Here is a 20,890-nt window from a genome sequence, read left to right as displayed (position 1 = left end):
ACTGGGCTTGTATTCACTGGAGTTCAGAAGAATGAGAGGGGATCTCATAGAAACGGGTTTAGACAGGTTAGATGCATGAAGAATGTTCCCAATGTTGGGGAAGTCCAGAACCAGGGGTCACAGTCTAAGGATAAGGGGTAATCCATTTAGGACCGAGATGAGGAGAAACTTCTTCACCCAGAGAGTGGTGAACCTGTGGAATTCTCTACCACAGAAAGTTGTTGAGGCCAATTCACTAAACATATTCAAAAAGGAGTTCGATGTAGTCCTTACTACTCGGGGGATCAAGGGGTATGGCGAGAAAGCAGGAATGGGGTACTGAAGTTGCATGTTCAGCCATTAACTCATTGAATGATGGTGCAGGCTCGAAGGGCCGAATGGCCTACTCCTGCACATTTTCTATGTTTCTATGTTTCTATGTTTCATGAAAATAGCCTTGAATAAACCCTTAGTGAATTTCTGTATGATAGATTTTGCGCTTACTTGAGACTGTTTATTAGATTATGCACACTTGCACTGAAACAAGGAAATCTTAGAATTTACCTCTCCACTGTTATATTTTCCATTAGCCCACAAGACTGCAGAAATGAACTGAAGCAGTGGTAGTAGAATCAACGTCTGCAAAATGCCAATTCGAAGGATTCTATAAGCTTTTCTGTGAAATAAATATCCCAGCATTTAAAAAAATTAATTGAAATATTATTACTTGTTTACAATTCTAAAGTAAGAAGTCTTCCCCTCTTGCATATTTCAAAATTATTCTCATTGTCATTCATTTTAAATGATTAAAAATTGAATACAATAGGAAGACTTTACATCATACCTTATAGCACTTATAATTATCAATTTGGTTCCATGGCTGGCACTCTCATCTCTGAGCCAGAAAGTTGTTGAGTACATAACTACGTTGATATGGTGCTGGAGTACTGAGGGAGTTGCTGCATTGTTGGAAGTACTGCCTTTTGACAAGATATTAAACTGAGGTCTTGTCTGCTAGCTGAAGTGTACACAATTGAAAGAGCGGTGAGTTCTCCCAGTATATCAACTATCCCCCACTGAAAACAGATTATCTGGCCATTCATTTATGACCATGTTTTCCCAACAACAGGAATCCATTGACTGTAAAGATAAGGGGGTCAGTTTTAACTCTACCTGCCCGGTGGAAACTGAGCAGCTGCCAGTGAAAAATAAGCAGGTTACGTATCCACTCAGTTTCCAATCATTTTCAATATTAACACACAGGGTTTTTCAGCTAGATCAGGCTCTTGCCTAAAGCGGGCAGGAGCCTCGTAACTTTATGTGCAATCAATAGGGCCTCTTATACAGTTTTAACCAGGGCCTGCACAGTGAAGACGTGGTGGATTTGCCGCAAGGTAGAAACAGGTCTGCGGCTGCTTTGCAGACAGAATCAGGCTAAGATTTTCCTTAATGGAGCCCATTGGAGCTGGTGTGCTCCTCCAGGCCCCACAAGGAAAGTTGCAGTCTCCCTCGTCCTGGTAGCGTTTAAATGAGACCTGGAGGTTAAAACTGCTGTGACCTCGTGCTGGCTCTGCCGGGTAGGAAATGAACTCACCGGAGCAGTTTACCACTCCAAAGTCGCTCCAAGTTAACATCAGCCCCAAGGCGTTATATATGTAAGTTCTTTCTTTCTCAGGAAAGTCTCAAAGAGACTCTGACTCACACATTGAATGAATCAAGTACTATGAACAGGCACACAGAGGCCTCAGTCAGCTTAGCTAAAGGACAGCACCTCCAACAATGCAGTACTGCAATGGAGTTAAATTATGTAAAGTTTACTGATAATTGATGGTCATTTTTTGCCTAAAAACTTGAAATATCCAATAATTTGAACTAAGCAAAATAAATAATGCAACATCAGAAAGTCAGAAGCTCATGGGTTCAAGTCCCACTCCAGAAACTATGCCCATAATTTAGAGTAGCACTTTAATGTAGTACTGGGGGAGTGCTGCACTGTCGCATGTGCTGTCTTTTAGATTAGACATTAAACTGAGTGCCACATCTACCCTCTCAGATAGATGTAAACAATCCCATGGCACTATTTCAAAGAAGAGCACAGGAGCTTTTCTGGTATCCTGGTCAATATTTATTCCTCAACCCACATCAGTAATACAGATAATCTGGTCATTATCTCAAAGCTGTTTGTGGGACCTTTCCAATAACAAATTGGCTTCTGATGCCTTACATTACAAAAGTAATCCCTCTGTTTTATTTTAAAGAAGGTACAAAGCTGTTTAAAATAAATGCCTTCATTAAATAATGCACAATGCAACATAATGCATGTTATATTGAATACATGTTCGAATTAATGGGGCTAAAATTCCGACCTCGCTGGGTCCGTACGGAATAGGTGCAGACCCGGCGAGGCCTCGCCAAAGCGTATGATCCGAAAACCAGCTTTTCCGATCTGTCAAGTTTTGGCTTGACAGTTCCTTTGCATCCCAACTCTTTGACCAGCGAATGTACTTACAACTCTTGCACCTACTTTTCATAGATTCATAGGGGCTGAAATTGGTGCAGGTTGCGCCTGCAGCTGCCGAGGTTCCACCGGAAATGTAGTTTTTCTGGGCGATTCCTCCAGAACCAAATCACCCATTTTGGTGAGGGACGCTGGCCTCAGATCGACCTGCCGCCCGCCAGAAGGACCGCTCGCAAAAAGCAGGTCTGACCTGGCCGTGAGTCGGGTGGCAGGGAGACGGGCTCCGAGTGCTGCAGCTCTGCACATCGCGGCTACGGTGCAAATGCTGGACCATCATAAGTGGGACTGCTGGAAAAAGTTAGGTGGTTGTTGCTTTACTTTATTGCTGATGGTCATGTTTATTTTGGATGTGATAAAAGTTTCTGAAATGTGTCTGGGCTGATGGAAACTTTTTTCTTTGACCTTGCTGAAAGACCTTCATTGAGAAGCCCACTGGCGAAGGCAAAATAATTATGAATCAGTGAAAAGTCTTCAGCGTGTCACATTTCGTGCAGCCAAGCTGATTAATTAATTCTGTGACACAGTCCTTCAAGACGTTCTCAGGGAAGCACTACAGATCACAGAGGGTGAGAGGATTAGGGTTAGAATAATCTATTGTAAGCCCGAGAAAGCTACAGACTCTGACAACCTTTGTCTGGGAGGAAAAGGCTATAAAGTTACAGCTATTCGATTTTAGGTGCGGCACGATTACAGAGCAAATTAAGGAAGGACTACGGTCAATAGAACACAGCAAGAGACAAACGCTGCGGTGACTCAGTGGCCTACCGTTGAGGTTTCAAAAACTAGACTGTTACTACCGCCTTGTTAATGTGTCTTTCTTTGTACTGCACGGAAACTACTTCATAAAATCAGTTCTGATTCATCACAAAAGACCTGTACCCAGCGTGCCTTGTTGTGGTGATGGACATAAGTCTATTCTGGGAGATGTAATAAATCTGACGCATTGAATAACCCTCACAGCACATAAAGAGTAATGTGATGGACCTTAACCTGCAGAGAAAGAGTTCAGATATGTTTCTCCATATAACTCCGTTGAAGGGAAGCTGTGGTGGACAAAGCGGCAATGAGTAGCGAAAGATGGTAAAGGCTCAGTGGAGATGCTCTCCAAGAGTTATGAGAGCATTTAATGTGGAACATATTTAGGCGCATATTGTGTTTGTGCAGAGGGTATGGGATTATGTCAGGCTGAATAAGCGAGAGTTATAAGATGTTAAGAAATGGCGCATCGCTGCAACCGACAGTCAGAAGATCATTTGTAGGATTTGGCTGGTGCCAACCATCAGTGTGTGTATGGATTTTTGGACTTTTAAAATGGATCTGGAGCCTTTTAAAATGGAGACGCACATATGCTGCGTTTCAAAATGGAGTTTGGACATTTGGACTATAAAAAAGACTGATATCAGGAGCTGTCTATCTTTTGAGTTGCCATGGGACCAGTCTCAATGCTGACGTCATGAAAGTTAATTTCAAACTTTGTGTGATTTGTGGAAAAACACCTTTTGTCCATGTGGCCAGGATGTCTGGATGGACAATGAGGTTTGCAGGCCAAGTGTAACACCTCTGGACTCTTTCAATGAAGGAGCAGTCAAGAACTCAACAAACAGTTCTGAGAACTGCTCATTTACAGAAATGGCCTACCCATTTACAGAAATGTTTTCATCGAGATGACCAATCCAGGACAGAGATGTACCAGGGAAGACCAGCTAGCATCTCTGCGACCATGGTAATCAGGAATCGCCCAGCCAGTTTTGTGTATTATACGGGATATAAAGATGCTGAACTTTGGGGTATTCAGTGGGTTACTTTTTCTCTACCATCTGGACCGGGATTCCCCACGTGGCTACGCGTCCGTCAACTCTCGAGGAACGCCCGAAGTGAGTGCCTTGCCATACCGCCTGAATGTAACTCTCTAGGCCTCATCGCATGCCTCTGTTAGGCACGGTTTTGTCTTTAGAGTCGAACCGACCTGGGGACGCGTGAATCAACTTCAACGGCTGGTAATTATATTCAGCATACACCTCTGGAAATCCTCAAGATCACCAGTGTGTTTGGCTGCCGAGGAACTGCAAGTGTCCAAGATGCATGCTAACACGTGTGTGTGTGTGTGTGTGAGGAGGCTTCCAAGTGTGTGTTCTGACCAAACCGGGAGAGGGATTTAGTTAGAAGGGTTTCCATTATCTAGGCTTAGATTCTGGGAAGGGGGTTGGTTCAACGTAACCGACAGGGTGGGTATTTAGTCTAAGGTTTTAAGCTAGTGTCCACAATCACCTACTCTCTAAGCCATAAATAATTCTAGAGCCCCCTGGATATCTAGGGACTTACAGGGGAGGATTAAGAAAAAAGGGGACGCTTATGTCATATACCAATGGCTAAATACTTTAGAATCCTTAGAGGAATATAGAAAGTTAAGAGGCAGAATTAAAAAGGATATTAGGAATGCTAAGAGAGAGCACGAGAAATTCTTGGCCAGTAAAATTAAGGAAAACCCTAAGGAGTTCTATAAATATATTAAGAGTAAGAGGGTAACTAAAGAAAGGGTAGGACCTATTAGAGACCATGAGGGTAATCTTTGTGTGGAGGTGGAAGATGTTGGTAGGGTTCTTAACGAATACTTTGCATCTGTTTTCACAAAGGAAAGGGGTAATAAAGATACTGCTATTGAGGAGGAATGTGATATTCTGGATGGAATAAATATAGTGAGAGAGGAAGTATTAAGGGGTTTAGCAGCTTTGAAAGTAGATAAGTCCCCAGGCCCGGATGAAATGCATCCCAGGCTATTGAGCAAAATAAAAGAGAAAATAGCAGAGGCCTTGACCATCATTTTCCAGCCCTCTTCAGATCTGGGCATGGTGCCGGAGGATTGGAGGACTGCTAGTGTAGTACCCTTGTTTAAGAAGGGAAAAAGGAATAGGCCAAGTAATTATAGGCCTGTCAGCCTAACCTCAGTGGTGGGAAAATTATTGGAAAAAATCCTGAAAGACAGGCTAAATCTGCATTTGGAAAGGCAAGCATTAATTAGGGACAGACAGCACGGATTTGTTAAGGGAAGATTGTATTTGACTAACCTGCTTGCATTTTTTGAGGAGATAACCAAGAGGGTCAATGAGGGTAGTGTATATGACGTAGTATATATGGACTTTAGCAAAGCTTTTGATAAGGTTCCACATGGTAGACTGGTCATGAAGGTTAAAGCCCATGGGATACAGGGCAAAGTGGCAAGTTGGATCCAAAATTGGCTTGGAGGTAGGAAGCCAATGTTGGACGGCGCAGATATAATGGTAAGTACTGCAGGGAATAGAATACGGCCAGGGTGATCTGGATTAGTTTTGATCGCCTGGATGGGTCGGAGTGGAATTTTCCCAGATTTTTTCTCCCTAAATTGGCCTGGGCTTTTATCTGGTTTTTGCCTCTCCCAGGAGATCACATGGCTCCGGTTGGGGTGGAGTGTAGAATATTTCAGTTGTGTGAGGCGGACTGGTTGGCCTGGGTGCTCTTTGCCTTTCCGTCATTGTTCATAGGTTTATATGTAACCTTTAGGGCTGCTGACCAAGGGCCGTGCGGCTCTTTGTTGGCCGGCACAGCCACGATGGGCCGAAATGGCCTCCTTCTGCGCTGTAAATTTCTATGTTTCTATGTAAGCGAGAGGAGTAGGGGTTGTTGTTTTGTGAGTGTAATAAAAGGAATCGATTTTTGACCAACCTGAACCATTTTGTTTTGTCTGAGTCTATTATAATCTATCCATAGTAACTCCTTGGGACCGAGCTTGGGGGTTATGGGACTTGTGGTTCGCGATATAATTCGGAAGACCAACCAGGTGGCATCGGCTCACAGCCGGGTTACACAGTAATGCCGCTGGGGACGCTGCGCATCAGGCATAGGAGAAGACTTATCTGATCTTGGTCTCTCTCTCTCTCTCTGTGCGATTACCCGTTAATCAACAGGCTAGGCAGGAACTATTGACAAAAGCTCCTGCCATCCAAAGGGAAACAACCCGAACCGGGGAGTTTTAAAACACAGGTCGACTCAAGGGAGAGTCATAGAGACACGGGGCACACAAATGACCCTACACATTACATGAGGTATGGAACATGGGAAAAGACATTTAATGTACTGCAATGTAACTGATTACCATGTCATCTCAGGAGTGGCACTCCTCCATGTTTGGCCTCGAAAAAGAGGGTTGAAGTGCAAGCCTTAAGGTCTGCCCTGCAAGTAGGTAAAGTGAGAGTAATTGAATGGCAGCCTTCCTGCATTGGTGACCCTTCCTTGTCATGTTGCGATGGCCTGATGACAGGACCCATTATACAGTGCAATCATATGTGGATGGGAAGATATTTCTGATAAAGCCGAGTACCTGAGGGACAGAAGTGTGTTTCTCACAAGGCATCACGCATGATGTTAAAATCAGACACTCAGAGAGGATCAACAATGTGAGTGCATTTACAAGTGCACAATAACAAAGGTTGCATAATATTATTACATTTACAAACATTTACAGCACCAACACCCACCCCTATACTCAGTACCACCACTTCTCTTGCCCCCCCCCCCTCGAAGCGATGCGCAAGCTCCTCTTCCTCGCCCCGCCTACACCACGGTGTCCCGCTCCTCTGTCCCTCACTGCCTCTGGTTGACGAGGTTGTGCAGGAGGGCAGCGGGATGTCTGCAGAGTTATGCGTCTTGATGAGAAGGCAGGGGGCATGACTGAAGGTGCCGGGGTCTCCTGCTCCTCCGGATCTGTCTGCCTTGAGGGTGTGGGGTCGGGGGCTTGCACTACACGTCCAGAAGCCATCTCTTGCCTCATCGCCACAACGATCTCGGTTGTGCACTCCACCACAGTAATGAGTCGGTCCATCCTGCCATCATGCTGCTGGGTGAAGGTGGCCAGCGATCCCAGCCACGGTCTGGAGCATATTGCTACCGATCTGCACGCTCGTCCGTGATAGCTGAATTGCAGAGAGCGGTGCTGCATCCTCAGGTGGTTGCTCGCTCCTGGTGGGTTCAGGCACCTTGCTTGCCTTCACGCCACGGCCTCTGCTCTTGGCAGAGCTTGCCAGTTTGGAATCCATTCAAACCCCAGGAAATCGGAGCCCGACGCCAAGGTTCTGCAGCCAGCTGGCTCAGATGGCAGGAGCTGCTGTCATCATGTTCCTGCTCCTGGAACTCAAGGGCCACAAAGACGGGCCCTTCTCCCTCCTCTCTCTCCTCTTCTTCGCGGCTCAGGGTGGCGGAGGTGGGAGCGGTGGAAATGGGTAATCTAGGGTTGGGGGGGGGGGTTGGAGGAACGCTGTCTTGGGCTGGGGGCAACGTTGGGGTGGGAGACGTTGAGGTCTGACAGCTTCTCTGAAGGCTAGAGATGGATGGTGTGCCTTGATCTGTGTGGACGGGTCATCAGCTGCAAGTAGAGGACAACATTTCAGTCTGTGGCGGGGGGAGGGGGGGGTGGTGCTGGTCAAGTTGAGATGTGAGCCATGCCATCTCACATTCTGTCAGCAAGGAGTTCCATCTCTACATGTCCACACCAATAATGGGTGACAAATTGTGCGGTAAATTGCGAGTGCCTTAACATTGCATGACCTTTCATGCCATGAGCGTGACTCAGACCGCAGATTAGTATAACCTTACCATGCTGTAGTACTAGGTCTGCATAAATGTGTGTAGTTGCATGGCGGCGGTCACCCACTAGTGCCCATGCACACTCCTCCAGCCTGCTCAATTCGACCACCTCTGCTGGTCCCTCTCCCGTCGCATCCAGGTTTGCTGCCTTGGATGCTTTTTTTCTTCTGCACAAAGAAATGTTGCAGCCTTTTGCCCCTTTGCTGATGACCCCCACACACACACACACACATCTGGCACACAACCCTTTTGGTGTGGGACAGGAGGGGGCAAATACATTTTTACTCACTCTTGCTGCCGCCACCAAATTGTTCCAACATTTCCGGCATTGTTCCCCAAATCAGCGATCTCCCTCCAAATTCGGCAGTATTGGGATGGTGGAGGCTTGCCACAACTATCCCGGGTGAGGTCTTTGTACCTGTGCTCCACCTCCTTCATGAGCTCCTCCAATTCCTCCTCAATAAACCACGGAGCTCTGGGTCTGGTTTGGCCAGTCTTCATTGCTGGTTTCTGGCCACTCATCATCAATGATGAAACGATTGGCTGCTCAACAGTTTGTGGGTCTCAATTTCTCCGACTGCCCCCTCTCCAACTCAGACTGCCCCCTCTCCAACCTGCAAATGCTCTCCTCTCTTCAACTCTCTCCTCTCAAATGCAAACTCTCGCTTCTCCAATCTCCAACTCTCTCCTCTCTAATCTCCACCTCAAACTCTCCCCTCTAACACTCACAGCTAGAAGAAAGTGGTGTGCCTTTATGTTCATGTGCAGCAGATCCAGCAGCCTCAAACGCGGCCGAAATGATGTGACGTGGGATGAAAAAAACTACACAAAAATAAAATTGCCAAATCTTGCGCATGCACATTGGAGAGCCTCAGAAGATCCTCAGAAGAGTCGCGTTGCCTGCAGCGGCCGCACACTGATGACGCCGGCTGCTCCCGTCAGCTCCCGCCTGGTGACTCCCGCTACCTGTCGCTGCCGCCCACACCACGGAGCCAAAAATGGCTCACGACGGGACCCAGTGGCAGCGGGCGGCAAAAAGGTAGGTGCCGCCCAGGGACTGCCGAGAAATGGCTGGGCCTTACCGGTGATCAAATTCGGCCCCATAGAAATTTACAGCACGGAAGGAGGCCATTTCGGCCGATCGTGTCCATGCCGGCCAACAAAGAGCTATCCAGCCTAATCCCACTTTCCAGCTCTAGGTCCGTAACCCTGCAGGGTTTTAAAACATCTAAAAATAAAATATTAATACACATTTTTATGTTAAAAACCCTGTCCACTAAGGTAAGTTTATTTTAAACCTTATTAAAACACTTTTTTTTAAAAAAAATAAAAAAAAAAATTTTTTTCTAAAACATTTAATTAACTTTAATTTCAATTAATTTTTAATTATGTGAGGTGTTTTTTTTTTATTTTTATGTTGTGTTAAATGTGTTTTTTTTCCCTCATTGATGGCAATAAGAACTCGGAGATACAGAGTTCCCATTGCTATCGATGAGAATACCGTGATTGGTTGTCCAGTCACACTTGACTCCACTTTCTTCGTGTGAACCTCGAGGACGGGGGCGCGCTCCAAAGTACAGGAAAAGAAGGGCTCCCACTGCAACCACAGGTGTTTCCGGGACCACCAGGTAATTTCATTCAAAATTCTCGGGTTGGAGGCGTCCGTCCGAAGGAGGCCTCCGACCCGAATTTTAGACCCCATATCACACAACATCATTTTAAACCAGGAATAGCTATTGCATTGAACTGTAGTTTTCAAGCAAGAAATAGTATGGGGAGAAATTGGGGGGGAAAAAGAAAAAAAGTAGCAAATAATAATGCTTGTCAATAATGTCAAATTAACTGTAATAGAAAAAGTCAAACAATTTATAAATAAACCTTCTGATGGAATCAATACCTTGAAATCACTTTTATAACCCATTCCTCTTCAGAATAAATATGCTATGGAATTAATTGGATAAGTGTTATATTTTTACTCCTTTTTTTTGTTGGTGGCCGGTGGCCTAGCAAGCCAATCAGTTGTATCAAATCGCTAGGAAAAACAAGAACAATAAAACCGGACGGACCACCCAGCATCGATCCAGACACGGCAAAGGCACACCCAGTCCAGTGAACCCTGCAAAGTCTTCCTCATTAACATCTGGGGACTTGTGCCAAAATTGGGAGAACTGTCCCACAGACTCATCAACCAACAACCTGATAGAGTCATACTCACAGAATCATACCTTTCAGCTAACGTCCCAGACTCCTCCATCACCATCCCTGGGTATGTCCTGTCTCACCGGCAGGATAAACCCACCAGGGGTGATGGCACAGTGGTATACAGTCGGGAGGGAGTGGCTCTGGGAGTCCTCAACAATGACTCTGGACCCCTTGAAGTCTCGTGGCTTCAGGTCAAACATAGGCAAGGAAACCTCCTGCTGATTACCATCTACAGCCCTCCCTCAGCTGATGAATCAGTACTCCTCCATGTTGAACATCATTTGGAAGAAGCACTGAAGATAGCAAGGGCACAGAATGTACTCTGGGCGGGGTACTTCAATGTCCATCACCCAGGGTGGCTCGGTAGCACCACTACTGACTGAGCTGGCTGAGTCCTGAAGGACATAGCTGCCAGACTGGACCTGTGACTGGTGGTGAGAGAACCAACACGGGGGAAAAATCTACTTGACCTCGTTCCCATCAATCTTCCTGTCGCAGCTGCATCTGTCCATGACAGCATTGGTAGCAGTAACCACTGCAGAGTCCTTGTGGCGACAAAGTCCCATCTTCATACTGAGGACACCATCCATTGTGTTGTATGGCACTACCATCGTGCTAAATGCGTTAGATTCAGAACAGATGTAGCAGCTCAAAACTGGACATCCATGAGGCGCTGTGGGCCATCAGCAGCAGCAGAATTGTATTCCACCACAATCTGTAACCTCATGGCCTGGCATATCCCTCACTCTAACATTACCATCAAGCTGAGAGACCAACCATGGTTCAATGAGGAGTGTAGAAGAGCATGCCAGGAGCAGCACCAGGCGTACCTAAAAATGAAGTGCCAACCTGGTGAAGCTACAACACAGGACTACATGCATTCTAAACAACAGAAGTAGCATGCTATAGACAGGGCTAAGCAATCCTACAATCAACAGATCAGATCAAAGCTCTGCAGTCCTGCCACATCCACTCGGAAATGGTGGTGGGTAATTAAACAACTAACGGGAGGAGAAGGCTTCATGAACATCCCCATCCTCGATGATGGCAGAGTCCTGCACGTGAATTCCAGAGGTGAGATGAGAGTGACTACCCTTGATATTAAGGCAGCATTTGATCGAATCATCAAGGAGCCCTAGTAAAACTGAAGTCAATGGGATTCCATGGAGTAAACTCTCCACTGGCTATAGTCATACCTAGTACAAAGGAAGATGGTTGTAGTTGTTGGAGGCCAATCATCTCAGCCCCAGGAGTTACGCACGGCAATGTCCAAGGCACAATTATCTTCAGGTGCTTCATCAATGACCTTCCCTCCATTATAAGGTCAGAAGTGATGATTGCACAGTGTTCAGTTCGATTCACAACTCCTCAGATAATGAAGTAGTCTGTGTCCACGTGCAGCAAGACTTGGACAACATTCAGGCTTGGGCTGATAAGTAGCAAGTAACATTCGCGCCACACAAGCACCAGGCAATGACCATCTCCAATAAGAGAAAATCTAACCACCTCCCCATGACATTCAATGGTATTACCATCGCTGAATCCCCCACCATCAACATCCTGGCCACTGACCAGAAACTTAACTGGACCAGCCACATAAATACTGTGGCTACAACAGCAGGCCAGAGGCTGGGTATTTTGTGGTGAGTGACTCACCTCCTGACTTCCCAAAGCCTTTCCACCATCTGCAAGGCACAAGTCAGGAGTCTATGGAATACTCTTCACTTGCCTGGATGAGTGCAGCTCTAACAACACTCAAGAAGCACAACACTATCCAGGACAAAGCAGCCCACTTGATTGGCACACCCTCCACTAACTTAAATATTCACTCCCTCAACCACCAGCGCACTGTGGCTGTAGTGTGTACCAAATACAAGATGTATTGCAGCAACTCGACAGCACCTCCCAAACCCGCGACCTCTACCACCTAGAAGAACAAGAACAGCAGGCACATGGGAACACCATCACCTGCAAGTTCCCTTCCAAGTTACACACCTTCCTGACTTGGAAATATATTGCCATTCCTTCATCGTCGTTGGGTAAAAATCCTGGAACTCCCTCCCTAACAGCACTGCGGGAGTACCTTCATCTCACGGACTGCAGCGGTTCAAGAAGACGGCTCACCACCACCTTCTCAAATGCAATTAGGGATGGGCAATAAATGCTGGCCTTCAGCGACACCCACAATGAATAAGGAAATTTGCTCTATGCAGCTAATAAAAGGGTAGATTTTATGAAGTGTGTTCCCAGTATGGAGCTTCACCACTGGAAATGCATCCAAATACCTAATAAATGTTCCCAATGAAGAGACTCTGCTCCAGTTGTGGAAATACATAAAATCTACACTCTGAAGTATATACTTACTCCTTATTAGAGATTAACTATCAGCATATATTATAGATATTTATTGCATTTAAAATTAAACAATGATTAATACACATCTTTACCTGTTGATCCTGACCTTTGGAAGACAGATGCAGCAACAGCAACAAGGTCCCACATTTAGTGGCGAGTCCACATATTGCAGTTTATCAATGGCTTCTGTTACTCCGCCAAGGTAATTTATAGTAAGGTGGAAGAAACCAAACAAAGATATACTCGCATAACTATAAAAAAAAGAAAATTCAGATTAAGGGTCTGAAATTCAGCACTTTAGCGCCAGCTGTTAAGGCCGGTTTTTTGAATAAAGGCCAAAAGATGCCATATTGGTGAGGTAATAAAACGTGGCATTGTTTAGCTTCATCTGAAGTAGGTGTTAACATTTTCCAATAAGGGACCTAACACTTGCTTCTGCTGCCTCTTGCAAACTTGGCTTGCATCTGAGACAGCCAGCACCAGCGATGTTTACTGCTGGGAAAACAAATGTTAAACAGCGCCGAATGAAAAAAAGGTAAGTACTTAACAGTTACCATCTCCGACCTCACTCGTGCCGCCAACCTCCAGCCCCTCTCCGATCTCCCCCTGACGTTGGCTCCGATCTTCTCCCGATGCTGCCTCCGAGACCCGAACCCCCCACCCTACACCGATCCTGCCCTGAGTCCCGCCACCTCCCGCCCCCCCTGCCCTGATCCTGCCCTGAGTCCTGACCTCTCCGCAGATCCTGCCCTGAGTCCTGACCTCTCTCCAGACCCTGCCCTGAGTCCTGACCTCCCCAAATCCTGGCCCTGAGTCCTTACCTCCCCCTAGATCATGGCCCTGAGACCCGACCTCCCCAGATCCTGGCCCTGAGTCCTTACCTCCCCCCAGATCCTGGCCCTGAGACCCGACCTCCCCAGATCCTGGCCCTGAGACCCGACCTCCCCCCAGATCCTGGCCCTGAGACCCGACCTCCCCAGATCCTGGCCCTGAGTCCCGACCCACCCCAGATCCTGGCCCTGAGTCCTGACCTCCCCACCAATCCTGGCCATAAGTCTCGACCTACCTCCATATCCTGCCCTGATCCCCGACCCCTCCCCTGACCCCCTGATCCTGCTGAGTCCCGACCACCCCCTGGATCCTGGCCCTGAGTCCCGACCTCCTCTCCTGATCCTGCCCTGAGTCCCGACCTCCTCTCCTGATCCTGCCCTGAGTCCCGACCTCCTCTCCTGATCCTGCCCTGAGTCCTGACCTCCTCCCGGATCCTGCCCTGAGTCCCGACCTCCCCATCGATCCTGACCATAAGTCTTGACCTACCCCCAAAACCTGCCCTGATTCCCGACCCCTCTCCTGCCCCCCTGATCCTGCCCTGTCCTGACCTTCCCCCCGATCCTGTCATGTATTCAACTGTCATTGTAACTCATGTATAAACTGACCTAGGTTGTACACCGTGAGAACACTAACCACTAGGTGGTGAACTTGTGGGAGACACTCCTAACCTGGACTTTCAGGTATAAAAGGGGAAGCTCCACCCACCTTCATCACTTCAGTGCTGGCTAATAAAGGTTACTGCTCACAGAGTGACCTTCTCTCAAGTATGGGCCTCGTGTGCATTTGTACTGTATAGTAAGAACATATTAGATCCTGGCCCTGAGTCCCGACCTCCCCACCGATCCTGGCCCTGAGTCCCGACCTTTCCCCCCCGATCCTGGCCCTGAGTCCCAACCTCCCCACCGATCCTGGCCCCCAGTCCTGATCTACCTCACAGTCTCTGCTGGGTATTCAGCCATTCAGCATGTTCAGCGCTGGGCTGAATGCCACAATAATGATAATCAGTCAACAGCACCAAGTTCCAGTGCTACTGTGGATATCTGAACGGAATATATGGAATTAAGGACAGTAAAGTAAACGGGATATATGAAAATGTATAAGCCATGGAAGAATAGCTGGGAGAATGTCAGATTGCAAATAGTGCAACATCAGCATAGCTAACAGTCTGTCTCAAGGTTTCAAGTCACTAATCCTGCCAATAATATATAATTGTAACATGAAATGCATCTGCAGAATTGCAAGGTCTCAGTTAATAGTCACACCATTAGATTGAAACATTTAGAGGCAATACTTGAGCTTTCAAGAAGAACATCTCATATAGATTGACTAATGAGTGGCTGAGTTAGACTGTCAATCCATTTGTATTTTGTTATCTGATTTCAAAACTGTATAACTGTTAACGCTTTACGATGTAACTTCACCTATCCGTAGGGAGTGTGTACGCTCTATCCAGAGAGTATATCTTCTGTCTGATAGGTCTTACTGGCCGGTAATAAAGACTGCTTTGTTCAAAGCACAAGAGGTATTCGACTCAGTAATTTTACTGAACCAGATTGAGGTAAAAGAATCCAGGAATTTACACTACCTGCAATCTTTTTACAGGCATGAGCAAACCTCACCCCGTGGTAGCATCGCCTGTCTATAAACCTTATCAGATTTCTAGGTCAAAGTACTGAAACTGAGTTCACCACTAATACATATATCAAAGTGCATTTACAACTATACTTACACTGCTGCCACAAAGTCCACCAAGGTTCCCGCTCGTGGAACAAACATCCCCAATTGGTAGGCAATGGCAGTTACCTAAGAAAACAAGAACATGAGCTTTTGCTGAAGGTACTTAATTTACAGTACCAAGACAAGAGATTAGTGTGCAAATTTAAAGCACATGGTATTGGGGGTAATGTACTGACGTGGATAGGGAACTGGTTGACAGACAGGAAGCAAAGAGTAGGAATAAACGGGTCCTTTTCAGAATGGCAGGCAGTGACTAGTGGGCTACCGCAAGGTTCAGTGCTGGTACCCCAGCTATTTACAATATATATTAATGATTTAGACAAAGGAATTGAGTGTAATATCTCCAAGTTTGCAGATGACACTAAACTGGGTGGCAGTGTGAGCTGTGTGAAGGATGCTAAGAGGCTGCAGGGTGACTTGGACAAGTTAGGTGAGTGGGCAAATGCATGGCAGATGCAGTATAATGTAGATAAATGTGAGGTATCCACTTTGGTGGCAAAAATAGGAAGGCAGAATATTATTTGAATGGTGACAGATTAGGAAAAGTGGAGGTGCAACGAGACCTGGGTGTCATGGTACATCAGTCAATGAAAGTTGGCATGCAGATACAGCAGGCGGTGAAGAAGACAAATGGCATGTTGGCCTTCATAGCAAGAGGATTTGAGTATAGGAGCAGGGAGGTCTTACTGCAGTTGTAGAGGGCCTTGGTGAGGCCTCACCTGGAATATTGTGTACAGTTTTGGTCTCCTAATCTGAGGAAGGCCATTCTTGTTATTGAGAGAGTGCAGCGAAGGTTCACCAAACTGATTCCCAGGATGGCAGGACTGACATATGAAGAAAGGCTGGATCGACTATATTCACTCGAATTTAGAAGAATGAGAGGGGATCTCATAGAAACGTATAAAATTCTGACGGGACTGGACAGGTTAGATGCGTGAAGAATGTTCCCGATGTTGGGGAAGCCCAGAACCAGAGGTCACAGTCTAAGGATAAGAGGTAAGCCATTTAAGACCAAGATGAGGAGAAACTTCTTCACTCGGAGAATTGTGAACCTGTGGAATTCTCTACCACAGAAAGTTGTTGAGGCTAGTTCGTTAGATATATTCAAAAGGGAATTAGAGGTGGCCCTTACGGCTAAAGGGATCAAGAGGTATGGAGAGAAAACAGGAATGGGGTACTGAAGTTTCATGATCAGCCATGATCATATTGAATGGTGGTGCAGCTCGAATGGCCTGCTCCTGCACCTATTTTCTATGTTTCTATGTAAGACTGTATTTTGTACGTGGGAAATGCTTTATGTGGCCACGAGTCGCAACCTCAACCCCAAATTCTGGCTACGACCAACCCACCATTCCTGGCCCCCAGTCCTTGCTGGGCTACACTTAAAAACTCTCTACAGATAGGTAGGGCTGGAACGTAACAGTGTAAGTACCTTTTTAACAACATGATCATTGTTAATTCAATGCCAATCAACCGCTCTGGCCCAGAAAGGGAACAATTTAAACTGTTCACTCTCATTCTTGCAGGTAGTAAATTGTGGTTTTCAGGTGGTAGACATTACTGTCCCAATTTACATCCGACATCCATCCCAAAATGAGCAGTAATTCACGGAAAAGTCCAGTCCTCAATGTTTAGGCTCACACATAAAGAGCAGTGACTTGGGTCAGGCGTTAACACATCTGGAGCTGTACACAACAAAGAGATCAGTTTCACCCGGAGTGGGTTTCAGATGGGAAGAGGTTAGGGCAAGTCTGAAATGCACTTGCTGTCCTAAGTTTCAAACCCAGGGTATTTGAACTCCCAGGCCTCACTTAAATGTCATTGCTCCTCTTCCTGCCCAAAACAGGTAGGAAGAGGGCGCAGAGTGGCTGCTGGCAGATAAAGATCATAAGAACATAAGAAATAGGAGCAGGAGTAGGCCATTTGGCCCCTTGAGCCTGCTCCGCCATTCAATAAGATCATGGCTGATCTGATCCTGGCCTCAATTCCACTTCCTCGCCCGCTCCCCATAACCCTTGACTCCCTTATCATTCAAAAATCTGTCTAGCTTCATCTTAAGTGTATTCAATGACCCAGCCTCCACAGCTCTCTGGGGTAGAGAATTCAAAAGATTCACGACCCTCTGAGAGAAGAAATTCCTCCTCATCTCCATTTTAAATGGGGACCCCTTATTCTGAAACTATGCCCCCTAGTTCTAGATTCCACCATGAGGAGAAACATCCTCTTTGCATCTACCCTGTCAAGCCACCCTCAGAATCTTATACGTTTCAGTAAGATCACCTCTCAGTCTTCTAAACTCCAATGAGTATAGGCCCAACCTGCTCAATCTTTCTTCATATGACAACCCCTTCGTCTCAGGAATCAATCTCATGAACCTTCTCTGTACTGCCTTCAAGCAACTATATCCTTCCTTAAATAAGGAGACCAAAACTGTACGCAGTACTCCAGGTGTGGTCTTACCAACGCCCTGTACAATTGTAGCAGGACTTCCCTACTTTTATACTCTATCCCCCTTGCAATAAAGGCCAACATTCCATTTGCCTTCCTAATTACTTACTGTACCTAGACGCTAACTTTTTGTGTTTCATGTACAAGGATCCCCAGATCCCTCGGTACCACAGCATTTTGTAATCTCTCCCCATTTAAATAATAATTTGCTTTTTTTCCTACCAAAGTGGATAACCTCACACTTTCCCACATTATACTTCATCTGCCAAATTTGTGCCCACTCACTTAGCCTATCTATATCCCATTGTAGATTATTTCAGAACTTGCTTTCCCACCTATCTTTGTATCATCAGCGAATTTGGCTACATTACTCGGTCCCTTCATCCAAGTCATTAATATAAATTGTAAATAGTTGAGGCCCCAGCACTGATCCTTGTGGCACCCCGCTAGTTACAGTTTGCCAACCTGAAAATAATCCATTTCTCCCGACTCTCTGTTTTCTGTTAGTTAGCCAATTTTTTATCCATGCTAATATATTACCCCCAACCCTGTGAACTCTTATCTTGTGCAGTAACCTTTTATGTGGCACCTTATTGAATGCTTTCTGGAAATCCAAATTCACTACATCTACTCGTTCCCCTTTATCCACCTTGCTTGTTACATCCTCAAAGAACTCCAGCAAATTTGTCAAACATGATTTCCCTTTCATAAAACCATGCTGACTCTGCTTGACTGCAGTATGATTTTCTAAATGTCCTGCAACTACTTCCTTAATGATGACTCCAGCATTTTCCCAATGACAGATGTTAGGCTAACTGGTCTATAGTTTCCTGCTTTCTGTCTCCCTCCTTTCTTAAATAGGCTCATTACATTTGTGGTTTTCCAGTCGGCTGGGACCTCTCCAGAATTCAGGGAATTTTGGTAGATTACAACCAATGCATCCACGATCTTGGTAGTCACTTCTTTTAAGACCCTAAGATGCAGGCCATCAGGTCCAGGGGACTTGTCTGCCTTTAATCCCATTAATTTGCCAAGTACATTTTCTCTAGTGATAGCCCCGCCCCCTCCTCAATAGCCCCTTGATTATCAATTATTGGGATGCTTTTAGTGTCTTCTACTGTGAAGACCCATACAAAATATTTGTTCAAAGTCTCTGCCATTTCCCTGTTTCACATGATTAATTCCCCAGTCTCATCCTCTAAGGGACCAATGTTTACTTTAGCTGCTCGCTTCCTTTTTATATACCTGTAGAAGCTGTTACTGTCGGTTTTTATATTTCTTGCTAATTGACTTTATCATTTTTTAGTCGTCCTTTGCTGGTTTCTAAAAATTTCCCAATCCCCCGGCCTCCCACAGTTCTTTGCAACATTGTATGCCTTTGTTTTCATTTTGATACCATCCTTTAAGAACATAAGAAAACATAAGAAATAGGAGCAGGAGTAGGCCATACGACCTCTCGAGCCTGCTCCGCCATTTAATACGATCATGGCTGATCCGATCATGGACTCAGGTCCACTTCCCTGCCCGCTCTCATAACCCCTTATTCCCTTATCGTTTAAGAAACTGTCTATTTCTGTCTTAAATTTATTCAATATCCCAGCTTCCACAGCTTTCTGAGGCAGCGAATTCCACAGATCCACAATCCTCTGAGAGAAGAAATTTCTCTTCATCTCAGTTTTAAATGGGCGGCCCCTTATTCTAAGATCATGCCCTCTAGTTCTAGTCTCCCCTATCAGTGGAAACATCCTCTCTGCATCCACCCCGTCAAGTCTCCTCATAATCTTATACATTTCGATAAGATCACCTCTCATTCTTCTAAATTCCAATGAGTAAAGGCCCAACCTACAAACTTTCCTCATGTCAACCCCCCTCATCCCCGGAATCAACCTAGTGAATCTTCTCTGAACTGCCTCCAAAGCAAGTATATCCTTTCGTAAATATGGAAACCAAAACTGCACACAGTATTCCAGGTGTGGTCTCACCAATACCCTCTACAACTGTAGCAAGACTTCTCTGCTTTTATACTCCATCCCCCTTGCCATAAAGGCCAAGATTCCATTGGCCTTCCTGATCACTTGCTGTACATGCATACTAACCTTTTGTGCTTCATGCACCAGGACCCCCAGGTACCGCTGTACTGCAGCACTTTGCAATCTTTGTCCATTTAAATAATAACTTACTCTTTGATTTTTTTTCTGCCAAAGTGCATGACCTCACACTTTCCAACATTATACTCCATCTGCCAAATTTTTGCCCACTCACTTAGCCTGTCTATGTCCTTTTGCAGATTTTTTGTGTCCTCCTCACACATTGCTTTTCCTCCCATCTTTGTATCATCGGCAAACTTGACTATGTTACACTCGGTCCCCTCCTCCAAGTCATTTACTTCCTTAGTTAGCCATGGGTGATTCATCCTTCTCTTAGAGTCTTTCTTTCTTACTGGAATATATCTTTGCTGAGAGTTATGAAATATCTCCTTCAATGTTTGCCACTGCTTATCTACAGTCTTACCCTTTAATATAAGTTAAATTCGGAGATTGTTGGAAAAGAAGTGGGAAGTAGAGCCGCTGTATTTTAGTTGCCGCTGCTCTTTTCTTCCACTTTCGTACAGGACGTCTTCATCCTTCCCACCATCTGCTGACCTGCTTCACCATAGCAAGAAAGCCACAGCAGCTTCCCCGCTTAAGCCACAGTTAAAACGCCTCAGGGATTCATTGATGCCAAAGACTCCAATTAACATTTAGCAATGAGGCTCCCATCTGAGTCTGGTAAGCACCCCATTAGCTGTCAAAACCAGCAGTGTTAAAACCGGAGTTGGTGGGAACGGAGTGGGAAATAGAGCTGCTCCATTTTAACTGCTGCTGCTCCATTCCTACCCAGTGGTGAGATTTAGAAATCCCCCCCACCTCCAGTCCCCAAGAGTCAGGAATGGCTGCAAGACAATAGAATAAAATTGTGGGAGAAGGGGGCATTTTATACATGTTGAGGTGTTTGAATCTTAATGTAGAATATTAGTGAAGCAAAAGTGATGGTCAGACCACCCTCTATTTATAGGGGCTGAAATTGGTGAAGGCCAAGGCCGCCCAAGTGCCGCCCAAAGGACCGCCGATGGCCACCAAGATACCTGTTGGTACTCTGAGTGGGGTTTTCGGCAAAAAGGTCCTTGAAAAGGCGGCTGGCGGCAAAAGGGGAACTTACGCCATC

The 20,890-nt window shown here is 45.8% G+C and overlaps 1 protein-coding gene across 1 annotated transcript in view; it reads right to left on the bottom strand.

The window, feature by feature from the left end:
- The window catches only part of LOC139262750 (organic solute transporter subunit alpha-like), a 112,496-nt gene that overhangs the window by 22,181 nt on the left and 69,425 nt on the right, over positions 1-20,890 (bottom strand). The window contains exons 6-8 of the mRNA XM_070877901.1: positions 15,231-15,304; positions 12,763-12,921; positions 544-655 (exon numbers count right to left, since the gene is read on the bottom strand). Coding sequence (XP_070734002.1) covers positions 544-655; positions 12,763-12,921; positions 15,231-15,304 — 345 coding nt within the window. The remainder of the gene's footprint in view (positions 1-543; positions 656-12,762; positions 12,922-15,230; positions 15,305-20,890) is intronic.

Source organism: Pristiophorus japonicus, chromosome 4 (genome assembly GCF_044704955.1).
Source record: "Pristiophorus japonicus isolate sPriJap1 chromosome 4, sPriJap1.hap1, whole genome shotgun sequence".
In the NCBI taxonomy this organism is placed as follows: domain Eukaryota; kingdom Metazoa; phylum Chordata; class Chondrichthyes; family Pristiophoridae; genus Pristiophorus; species Pristiophorus japonicus.
This window is presented reverse-complemented; position numbering and strand designations above follow the sequence as displayed.